We start from the raw sequence: 12,817 nt of genomic DNA, 5'->3' as shown, positions 1-12,817 counted from the left end.
GAAAATACCGCCAGCCATTGTACTGTACTCCAACCACGAGAAAGTCTCCAGGGAATGAGACGCAGCGGGATGATGCTGTGAATGAATGTTGATGTCATAAGGTCACACATACTCGTATCTCTATTGGCTATCTCTCAAAGCACAAACGATAACACTAGTATGCACATTTTTATACTACCCTAGTTACAAAATTAGATCATGATTAATTTCCTGGTCTTTTACAGTGGCGTACCATAAAATTTTGAGCAGGGGAAGCTAACTCAAGTAGTCTTTCATGCAATATGAGAAAACGTATTACAAAAATACAGTCTTAAAATAAATAGTACTCAATGTCAAGTCAGCAGTCGAAGATTGGTTGGAACCTCGTAAGTAACACCAATAAGGCATGACCTCAAATGATACGTAGTAAAATATGATTTCACGGTTTACACATATCTCTAACAAATAGACACGTATACGTATAACATTAGCTCACTCCCTGTCATACTTAGAGAAATCACAATATTAGTATCATTACGTAAGTATGCGTCTGTCTTTTGGTTGTGTCCTTCATTGACAGCAAGGGAGTCGGTCATTTGTTTTTTAAATCACACTTTTGTTCGTAAGTCAGTCTTGATAATACAATTATCCTAAAAAATTCAATTAAATTAGTGTCAGGAACTGTTATTTCACTCATTATTTATTATATCAGCCACAATGCACACTAACACTTCAACTGAACACAACTAACGAAAGGGATATAACTCGGAAACTATTTATTTTCAATGTTAAAGCTAGCTTCTTGCAAGCCTTGCGACCAGTGTAGTTTAGTTAGAACGGGACGGAAAATCTGCGGGGTGGGTTACATAGAAGAATGAGTGTAAGAAACCAGTCTGCTTGGAAGCTGGTGTGTGCAGGCTTCTTGTTTACTGCTGCATCACAAATCATCCTGAGCTGCCGCATCACAATATTTAACGCGTAAATATAAATTTTATTAAAATTAATAAATAAATTTGTCCATAGACTGCAGGTTTATTATGAAATTATTATTAACTGGGGAAGCTGAGCTTTTTAGCTCACACTGACGCTACGCCACTGATTAAAAAAAACGCCAAACTTGCACAGAGGTAATTCCCTTCGTACTTCGCTAATACACCTTGAATTGTTTTAAGCTTTTTTCTTCAGTATTACCGACATATCTTAGCGTGGCATTATGAAAGTTTCACGCTAATTAGCTTAATGTATTTCTGGGCTTTTGCGTTACCACGTTAAGGTACAAATGTATAAACATTCTTGACTTCTAGTCGAGTCATACGTATCATAGAAAAAAAAAGTGCTGACGCCAATTTCACGCTGAAGAAAGGGTCAAAAGTTGCTGTGAAAGTGGAGGCCTCATATAAGCCCGCCATCGGTCCCTATCCTGATCAAGATTAATCCAGCCCCTACCATCATATCCCAACTCCCTCAAATCCATTTTAATATTATCCTCCCATCTACGTCTCGGCCTCCCCAAAGGTCTTTTCCCCTCTGGCAGTAAAAAACCTCGAATTTATCAGTGACAGGTTATCGTATTTAGTACTTAAGGGTAGATGGTGCGATATCGAAGTTATAAATGCTTATAAAACAACTATTTACATTAAGATTCCTTTACGTTTGATGTAAACTCAAAATAATATTGTTACGAATACACATTCCTAACTCAATCTCCATTTAACTTATTATCTTCGAAGAAATTAAAAGTTAACTTGTGAAAGAAATTAAGTTTACAATAATGTTAAGTAATGTGTTAAATGTTACGTATGTACAGTAATTTAATCGAAACATATCTGATGAGACGTTTTTATTTACATTCTCTTCTCGCAAGTCTTGCGGAGTGCAGTTACACTCACCCCCACTGCGGAGCTACGATCTCAAGGAGCACTGGCATTCTTTGCAGCGTTGCAATATGTTGAATTTCATATTCTCAAAACTATTGGACGTATCGAAAAACTTATTTGACAAAACTTGTTAGCATTGACTTGAACTCTGTGAATTAACGTAACAGGTTCCCTTTCACACTGCATAATGGTTTATACTTTACTAGCCATACCCGTGCGCTCCGCTGCACCCGTTAGAAATAAATATAAAGTAATTACATAATTAAAATAGGACGTTTGATCCAGGGAACATTCGTGTTTGATAGAAGGATAAATCGTTTAATATGTTACTTAATTTAAATTGCATCCAAATAATTAAAATGATCCAGACACACTCATTTGGTGCAATGACAATTCCTTTAACCTGTTTCTTAATTTTTATTAGGCCTACATGTAACCATAGTTTAATGAAGATTGACATCATTTAGATTTAATGTGTATATTTTATTTTACTTGTTATAGGTTTCCATTGAATTATGGTAATAACTTAATTTTAACCCTTGTTTTCTACGTATTCAGTAAATGGCGCTTGGCCCACTATGGTTCTGAACCCTTCAAATAACTTAAATTATATAATATAATATAATATATTATATTATATTATATTATATTATATTATATTATATTATATTATATTATATTATATTATATTGTCCACACCTGTGGAGTAACGGTCAGCGCATCTGGCCGCGAAACCAGGTGGCCCGGGTTCGATTCCCGGTCGGGGCAAGTTACCTGGTTGAGGTTTTTTCCGGGGTTTTCCCTCAACCCAATATGAGCAAATGCTGGGTAACTTTCGGTGTTGGACCCCGGCATTATCACCTTCATCTCATTCAGACGCTAAATAACCTAAGCTGTTGATAAAGCGTCGTAAAATAACCTACTGAAATAAAAATAAAGAAACATATTATATTATATTATATTATATTATATTATATTATATTATATTATATTATATTATATTATATTATATTATATTATATTATATTATATCAGAAGTTACTGTAATAACATTATAGCATTATGTTCATCTAGAGAAACTACACTTTCCAATGATGAAATAATAATTAATTATACAAATCGGTTAATTTAGCTTCCGATATTACTTCATACAAACACAGAAACATTCTCTGTAGGCTATCTTTCATAGTTTTCGATTGTTGCTGTTCAAGGCCCCTTATAGACGAAGTCATTTGTTTTTTAATTCATTACACTGCCTTAGATGGCAGTTATTTTAATTTTAAAAGTCATTTATCTCATTAAATATCAGTCCTATCAAAATGTTTCAAGGAATAAAACTTATTGAAAATTATTTTAAAGAAACTTTTGTTATGTAACATTTTTCACAAAAATCAATAATAAGCGAGATATTTCGATTTAATTAATTCAGGCCCCCTTATAACCCCCCTTTTAAATAATGTATTTTGAATGCCATATAGCCTAAAATCTAAGTTGCAACGAACTTAATTTATATTCCAATTTTCATCGAAATCCGTTCAGCCATTATCGCGTGAAAAGGTAACAAACATACAGACAGACAGACAGACAGACATACATACATACATACAAACAAAAATTTCAAAAAAGCGATTTTCGGTTTCAGGGTGGTTAATTGTATATGTTAGGACCAATTATTTTTGGAAAATCGAAAATTACCAGAAAAAAATTCGGCTACAGATTTATTATTAGTAAGTATAGATGATGAATTTCTGATCAACAGATCATCTTAGGCTGGGCTGGAGATCAACCCTGGATGAACGTGACAAAGGCGTACGCAGTGCTTCTGGTGCTCTGCGGATTCGCGACGCTCGCGATGCCCTTCTTCGCACTGAACTACTGGCTGCTCACAGCTTCGGTCGCTCTGTTCGGCCTCTTCTTCGCGTCCAACTTCTCCTTCACGCCGCCCATCTTGGTGAAGCTGATCCCTCTAGAGAGGTTCACGACTGCCTACGGCCTTATCTTGTTGTGTCAAGGCATTGGAAACTTGCTGGGACCACCTCTCGGAGGTTCGTATGCTATTACTAATGTTCAAGTGGAATTAAAATCCCATAGTCAAGCAGCCAGCGGCGGATTTTCAAGGGAGGCCGTGCCTCCCCTAATATTTTACCAGAACACAATATGGCAGTAATAATGTCAGCTGAATTAAGATCACAGACAAGTTATAGCAAATGACGAACATTTTTTCTTCTATATTAATTTTACTATTCACTACGTCTAAGATGTACTGTAAGTTACGTAAAGTCGACCACATTCAGTTGGTGATGCCCGCTCGCTATACTGTAGATCATACATGGGCACAAAGCTGGCCTTCTATGCCCAAGGTTGCGGGTTTGATCCCGGGCCAGGTCGATGGCATTTAAGTGTGCTTTAATGCGACAGGCTCATGTCAGTAGATTTACTGGCATGTAAAAGAACTCCTGCGGGACAAAATTCCGGCACATCCGGCGACGCTGATATAACCTCTGCAGTTGCGAGCGTCGTTAAATAAAACATAACATTTACATGGGCACAATTTTCGGTTACGTGAGGCACTCGATTTGAAATAGTTTGTTTACTAGGAGAGGAGACTGCAGAGTAGGATGGGAAATATAAACTGCTGTGACCTGCGTCACCTTATCGTAATCGCTAAGGCGGTCAGTGGCGAATTATTAGGAAAGAGCTTGGTTAACGTGAGAGACTCGAAAACTGTTATTCAATTTGGCAAATTAATTCGGCAGCTTTAATCATAAACCTCTTTACTGTTTCTCTACATTGAATTGATTTAAATCACAGGCGAGAAATTGCGTAACTAGCCAATAATATTCCATCACGTTGTCTACGTTTATTTTGTTGAATATTCTGGCATTTATCAAGATTACTTAATAGATTTGCACGTTCTCGGCCTAAAATAATTTCAGAAAATCATATTTCGTTTTCTACGTACATTTAATATATTTTTTATAAATTTCTTTTGGAAATAATACGTACAAACAACATTTAATTCCTCGTACCTTTTAATGCAGCGTGTTTAAGGTATAATGTCGTATTTAGTATACTATGCAAATGTTAAGAGCATAAATTTTCTTCGGAATAGTACGAAAAATAACATTTAATTTGTCTTACCTTCTAATTCAGCATGTTCTTTATGACATAAGGAGTAATCTCGTTGTATATTAAATGTATTAATGCCTAATAGGATTTTCGAGCATAACATACATCGTATGTTCTCCCCTTCTAAACAGCAAAAAAAACTCTTCCTCCCATTTCTCATGAAATAATCGTTTTCTAACGCGTACACACTGCTTTGATAATGCCATTATGCCACCACTGATATTGCTTATGAAACTGATATAGAACCTGCCCACGCCTAGGAGCTACGTGAGGGAGGGACGGGGATTGTGAAGGCGATGTCACTCAGAGCGATAAGCTCTGTGAAGGTCAGTGAGGCATTATTTCTCAAGTGAGGCACGATGCCCATCCATGCTGTAGATAGTACAAATAATTCGTACTGAAAAATAACGCTGTAACCTGTATAGCCGACATCTAGCAGCCTGCAGTGTCTATACGAGAGCGGGAGAGAGGAATCGGCTATATGACTCTACTCCCTGGTAACCATGACAACAGCAGTTCAACCAATAAGACAGCTAGTTAGAGGAGTGTTTAAACTTGACTAGAACGCGCGAGGGGAGCCGATTTTGGAGACGTCCTACCCACCGCTGACAACTGTACTACTTATAGTCACAGCTGGTTTCGGCTGTATTGGCAAGCTCTCTCTCTCTTTCTCCTTCATTTTAGAAAATTGAGTCACGTGTTGTTAATTTTCTCTCCCTGCGTAAAAGTTCATTTATGTTGTTAGATTTTTCTCTTGTTTGCGGGTGTTCCTATTATTTTATTCTTTTGTGTTACGAGATGTATTTATTTATACAGTATTTTAAATATATCGAGAGTTTAGAAACAAATGCAGGTTTGTCTCTAGCTTCTTCTAGTAGCAGTTGTTCAGTATGTTGTGACCTAATTGATCGGTTTGAGAAAGAGGATCGTCGAGTTAATTTGCTGTAATATTAGACTATGTAATAGTAATGAGCAAGCCCCGGATTCTTAGATTCGAATCAATTTTGTTGCTATCTCGTTACTCTCGAAATATTGCTTTTCTTGATCGTTTTATGTAGCAAAGAGTAACATTCTTAAATTCAATATGTCCTAAAAAGACCTAATTCGTAGGTTAGGACTTAAAGTGTCCTAAAGAGAGGCAATCTTTACCAAGCCGTTGTAATAATATTTTAACAGTATGTTGTTTATTTTTATTTTTTTTCCCCCCCGTAAAATCATATAAATTCCTAACATAAGATTTAGAATCCTAAAACATAAATTGGAAAACCTAATTTTAGTTTCTTAAAACCTATAAATTCTGCGCTTGGTAATGAGGTACGTCACAGGCCTTATATTTTTATATTGTCATCAGTCACGTCTTGGCCTCCTCAAATTTCAAAACCCACCGTCCGCTACTGCGAAGCAGCATTGAAAGCGCTCGATCTAATCTAAGCAACACGTTACATTTTGCATTCTCAAAATTATTGGAAGTATCAAAAAACTTATTTGACAAAACTTGTTCGCACTGACTTGATCTATTACCCCTGTGAATTAATGTAATAGGTTCCCTTCCACCCTGTATATGTAGTGTTTATGCAAACATTGAAAATAGCCGCTGTTATGATAAGAGAACCAGGAGAAACTGTTCCAAAATGATCAGTCTGCCACTGATACCATTTAGAAATTGCAGAATTTGAACTTTGGTTTTTGACTGGAAAACGAATGCATCTCAAAGACGAATGAATGTAAATTTAAGGATTGTAATTTTTTGCAGGACTTCTGTTTGACATAACGGAATCATGGGATCTGTCGTTCTACATGGCTGGCATCTGGATAATCGTGGCCGGACTGCTGACGTGGCTCATACCTAGCACCAAGAATCGCATTCTCTGGGGGTCAGGGAGTCTGGAAATGGATATGGAACGAGACAAATGCTCCAATGCTTAAGTAAGTTACTTAGTCGTCTGTTCTGGATCAGCCAGACAAGTAGTTCATGAAACTAGTCTTGCAGTGGAACAATCAGATTTGAAAACTCAGCTATTCAACCATCTGAAATGAACGAAGAGAAAAAGAAAATCTACGAGTCCACAATTCAGATCCTACCAATCAAATACGACATTAAAAAAATCATGGTTATCGGTCTCTTCTTCGGAGCGAGAGGCACCATTCCGAATATCTTTGTAAAGTGGAGGGAAAAATACAAGCTGAAGAGAGATCTTCAAGATGCCATCATCACCACTATAATAAAATTTTTCATAGCAATATTTCGTTAGCATCTTTATGGTGTCCTTACTTACTTACTGGCTTTTAAGGAACCCGGAGGTTCATTGCCGCCCTCACATAAGCCCGCCATTGATCCCTATCCTGAGCAAGATTAATCGAGTCTCTACCATCATATCCCACTTCACATCTACGTCTCGGCCTCTCCAAAGGTCTTTTTCCCTCCGGCCTCCCAACTAACATTCTATATGAATTTCTGGATTCGCCCATACGTGCTACATGCCCTGCCCATCTCAAACGTCTGGATTTTATGTTCCTAATTATGTCAGGTGAAGAATACAATGCGTGCAGTTCTGCGTTGTGTAACTTTCTCCATTCTCCTGTAACCTCATCCCTCTTAGCCCCAAATATTTTCCTAAGAATCTTATTCTCAAAAACCCTTAATCTCTGTTCCTCTCTCAAAGTGAGAGTCCAAGTTTCACAGCCATACAGAACAACCGGTAATATAACTGTTTTATAAATTCTAACTTTCAGATTTTTTGACAGCAGACTAGATGACAAAAGCTTCTCAACCGAATAATAACACTCATTTCCCATATTTATTCTGTGTTTAATTTCCTCCCGAGTGTCATTTACATTTGTTACTGTTCCTCCAAAACTTTGAATTTTTCCACCTCTTTGAAGGATAAATCTCCAGTTTTTATATTTCCATTTCGTACAATATTCTGGTCACGAGACATAATCATATACTTTGTCTTTTCGGGAGTTACTTCCAACCCTATCGCTTTAATTGCTTCAAGTAGAATTTCCGCGTTTTCCCTAATCGTTTGTCGATTTTCCCCTAACATATTCACGTCATCCACATAGACAAGAAGCTGATGTAACCCGTTCAATTCCAAACCCTCTCTGTTATCCTGGACTTTCCTAATGGCATACTCTAGAGCGAAGTTAAAGAGTAAAGGTGATAGTGCATCTCCTTGCTTTAGCCCGCAGTGAATTGGAAAAGCATCAGATAGAAACTGGCCTATACGGACTCTGCTGTATGTTTCACTAAGATACATTTTAATTAATCAAACTAGTTTCTTGGGAATACCAAATTTAATAAGAATATTATATAAAACTTCTCTCTTAACCGAATCATACGCCTTTTTGAAATCTATTAAATAACTGATGTACTGTACCCTTATACTCCCATTTTTTCTCCAATATCTGTCGAATACAAAAAATCTGATCAATAGTCGATCTATTACGCCTACAATTACACTGATGATCCCCAAGAATTTCATCTACATATGGAGTTAATCTTCTCAAAAGGATATTCCACAAAATTTTGTACGAGTGATATTCCTCGAAAGTTACTACAGTTAGTCTTGTCCCCCTTCTTAAAAATAGGTACGATTATGGACTCCTTCCATTGTTCTGGTACAATTTCCTTTTCCCAAATTGCAAGTACAAGTTTATAAATTTCGCTAGATAATACGCTTCCACCCGCTTGTATTAATTCTGCTGGAATTTGATCGATACCTGGAGACTTGTACTTTTTCAGTTTTCTATCGCAATTTCGACTTCAGAAAGTGTGGTTTCCGGTATAAATACCTCAGCAGTTTGCATTTGAATTTCGTCCCGATCATTTCTACTTGGCCTATGTATATTTAGTCTTTATGGTGTACACTCAACTTAAATTGTACTAGATCTCTTTTTGTTATATATCTTAATTTTTTGTTTGTTTGAAACCTCTTTATATAATTTTTCATTTTAAATTTTATTGTGAGCTATTCTCTGTCACAAGGCAAACTCAAAATGTTGAATCAGGCAATAATATTAATATTGTTCAATATTTGGTGTTGTCATTTCGATAAAAAAAAGTTTGTAAAATTGAAATATCTTATGTCTAATGAGTATATCGAAATTTTATTTCTAAAAATGACAAGAGCTTTACTCACCGAACTTTGCAAGTTGTCTGCACGTGAAAGGAAAGTAGATGACCGGACACGTGAAGCAGTGATGTACCAGCAACACACATCTGTAATCAGAAATGGAAAACAATCAATTAGAAATGTTGTGTTCTCATCTCAGTTCCTAATGAATGATAGTTGAGAATACGCGATTCTGAAAATTTTCCTCCTGTAAATATCAGAAAGATAAAAGATATGTTTAATTTATAAACTTTCTTGTATCTAAGATAAAATCTATACTAATATAAATCTGTAGCCGAAATTTTTCTCGTAATTTTCGCTTTTCCAAAAATAATTGGTCCTAACTTGTATAATTAACCATCCTGAAACCGAAAATCGCTTTTTTGAAATTTTTATTTGTATGTCTGTCTGTCTGTCTGTCTGTCTGGATGTTTGTTACCTTTTCACGCAACAATGGCTGAACCGATTTATATGAAAATTGGAATATAAATTAAGTTCGTTGTAACTTAGATTTTGGGCTATATAACATTCAAAATATTTTATTTAAAAGAGGGGTTATAAGGGGGCTCGAATTAAATAAATCGAAATATCTCCCTTATTGTTGATTTTCGTGAAAAATATTACATAGCAAAAGTTTCTTTAAAAATGATTTCCGATAAGTTTTATTCTATACAAAATTTTGATAGGACTGATATTTAATGAGATAAATGAGTTTTCAAATTAAAATAACTGCCATCTAAGTTCGTCTAATGAATTAAAAAAACAAATGACTTCGTCTATAAGGGGCCTTGGACACCAACAATCGAAAGCTATGAAAGATAGCCTACAGAGAATGTTTCTGTGTTTGTATGAAGTAATATCGGAAGCTAAATTAACCGATTTGTATAATTAATTATTATTTCACCATTGGAAAGTGTAGTTTCTCTAGATGGACATAATGCTATAATGTTATTACATTAACTTCTGAGTGAATCGAGGACTGGGAAGATTCAAATAGCTTCTTATGCACAGAAAACTTGATAGGCTATTCTGTACATTTTTATTCTATACAACATTTTTTATAGGACTGATATTTAAGGATATAGGTACAAAACTTTTAAAATAACAATACAATACATTTTCACCGCCGCCTCAGATTATAGTGGTGTTATTCCTGCAGTAACTCCTATGTGCAAAATATAAAATTTTTGAGTAGAAAGAAAAAACACATTTATTCATTCCGTGGCAATGGTACATAGGAGATCGTGAATTCTTACATTTTCGAAAGAAAGAAATATAATTACATATCACTATATATGCTGTATCACTATTTAAGTTATTTGAAGGGTTCAGAACCATAGTGGGCCAAGCGCCATTTACTGAAGACGTAGAAAACAAGGGTTAAAATTAAGTTATTACCATAATTCAATGGAAACATATAGCAAGTATTATAAAGTATACACATTAAAACTAAAAGATATGTCAATCTTCAGTAAACTATGGTTGCATATAATAACAATTAAGAAACATGTTAAAGGAATTGAGAAGTGTTTTTGCAAAAGTCGATAGATGCAGAAATCAAGATTTTACAGAAATTACACTAAGGGACAGGATCTATCGGGTTTTGAAAAAACCTGGAAGGTTTGGTAGTCTCTACATACGGTATGAATCAAGTTTTGGTAAATCTGATTTCATAGATCGATTCTGGAGGTAGAAAACATACGATATCCATATGTAACTCACTATCGAAAATTTCTGCATCTATCGACTTTTGCAAAAACGCTCCTCAATTGTCATTGCACCAAATGAGTGGTCTCTGACTAAAATGATCGCATTTCAATTTTTTTAAATACAATTTAAATTAAGTAACATATTAAACGATTTATCCTTGTATCAAACACGAATGCTCCCTGGATCAAACGTCCTATTTTAATTATGTAATTACTTTATATTTATTTCTAACGGGTGCAGCGGAGTGCACGGGTTCGGCTAGTATATACTAATAATAAATCTGTAGCTGAAATTTTTTTAGTAATTTTCGCTTCTCCAAAATTAATTGGTCTTAACGTGTATATTTAACCTTCCTGAAACCGAAAATCGCTTTTTTGAAATTTTTGTTTGTATGTCTGTCTGGATGTTTGTTACCTTTTCACGTGATAATGGCTGAACCGATTTATATGAAAATTGGAATATAAATTAAGTTCGTTGTAACTTAGATCTTAGGCTACATGGAATTCAAAATACTTTATTTAAAAGGGGGGTTATAAGGGGGCCTGAATTAAATAAATCGAAATATCTCGCTTATTATTGATTTTTGTAAAAAATGTTACATAACAAAAGTTTCTTTAAAAATGATTTCCGATAAGTTTTATTCTATTCAAAATTTTGATAGGACTGATAGACTTTTAAAATAACAATACAATACATTTTCACCGCCGCCTCAGATTGTAGCGTTGTCGTTCCTGCAGCAACTCCCATGTGCAAAATATAAAATTTCTGAGTAGAAAAAAAAAAACACACTTATTCATTCCATGGCAATGGTACATAGGAGATCGTGAATTCTTACATTTTCGAAAGAAAGAAATATAATTACATATCACTATATATGCTGTATCACTATTTAAGTTATTTGAAGGGTTCAGAACCATAGCGGGCCAAGCGCCATTTACTGAAGACGTAGAAAACAATGGTTAAAATTAAGTTATTGCCATAATTCAATGGAAACATATAGCAAGTAATATAAAGTTTACACATTAAAACTAAAAGATATGTCAATCTTCAGTAAACTATGGTTGCATATAATAACAATTAAGAAACATGTTAAAGGAATTGAGGAGCGTTTTTGCAAAAGTCGATAGATGCAGAAATCAAGATTTTACAGAAATTACACTAAGTGACAGGATCTATCGAGTTTTGAAAAAACCTGGAAGGTTTGGTAGTCTCTACATACGGTATGAATCAAGTTTTGGTAAATCTAATTCCATAGATCGATTCTGGAGGTAGAAAACATATGATATCCATATGTAACTCACTATCGAAAATTTCTGCATCTATCGACTTTTGCAAAAACGCTCCTCAATTGTCATTGCACCAAATGAGTGGTCTCTGACCAAAATGATCGCATTTCAATTTTTTAAATACAATTTAAATTAAGTAACATATTAAACGATTTATCCTTATATCAAACACGAATGTTCCCTGGATCAAACGTCCTATTTTAATTATGTAATTATTTTATATTTATTTCTAACAGGTGCAGCGGAGCTACGGGTACGGCTAGTTACGTAATAATTTAATTATTTTCCAGATGAAGGACTGCTCGTGCCTTACTTGCCAGTCCAGCAGCACACTGTTGTGGTTTCAGCTGGATGTCACACTTGCAATACCGACAACACACTACTGCTCCTACAGCCAGATGTGTACACTAGGTATATTCTATTTTCTGATATTACTGCATGTAATGCCAATCAAACTTAATCCAAGAAGATAGATAAAAAAATAATTTTTAGAATAATATTTTGTTGGTAGTCGTAATTATTCGGGCCACGATAGCCGAGGGCCAATTATATGTCACTGCAGTATATTTGAGTAACACGATATGAAACCGAAAACCTCACCGCCATTTTTATGGAGGGAAAAACAATGAAACTGCAGTGTCTGTACTTACACAAAACAAGTGATATCAATTCAGATTTAGAAACTTTATAACCAATATGGATATGTGCTTAGATTCCAAAT

The 12,817-nt window shown here is 35.1% G+C and overlaps 1 protein-coding gene across 3 annotated transcripts in view; it reads left to right on the top strand.

The window, feature by feature from the left end:
• LOC138702091 (monocarboxylate transporter 9-like) overlaps nt 1-12,566 on the top strand; it is a 194,779-nt gene extending 182,213 nt beyond the window's left edge. For all 3 annotated transcript variants that reach the window (XM_069829646.1, XM_069829647.1, XM_069829648.1), the window contains 3 exons: nt 3,616-3,901; nt 6,739-6,911; nt 12,387-12,566. In XM_069829646.1, coding sequence (XP_069685747.1) covers nt 3,616-3,901; nt 6,739-6,911 — 459 coding nt within the window. In that variant the 3' untranslated portion in view covers nt 12,387-12,566. The remainder of the gene's footprint in view (nt 1-3,615; nt 3,902-6,738; nt 6,912-12,386) is intronic.
• Nucleotides 12,567-12,817: the final 251 nt, after the last annotated feature.

This window comes from Periplaneta americana, chromosome 6 (genome assembly GCF_040183065.1).
Source record: "Periplaneta americana isolate PAMFEO1 chromosome 6, P.americana_PAMFEO1_priV1, whole genome shotgun sequence".
NCBI lineage: Eukaryota > Metazoa > Arthropoda > Insecta > Blattodea > Blattidae > Periplaneta > Periplaneta americana.
The sequence above is the reverse complement of the archived record's forward strand: the minus strand, read 5'-3'. Positions and strand labels throughout refer to the sequence as shown.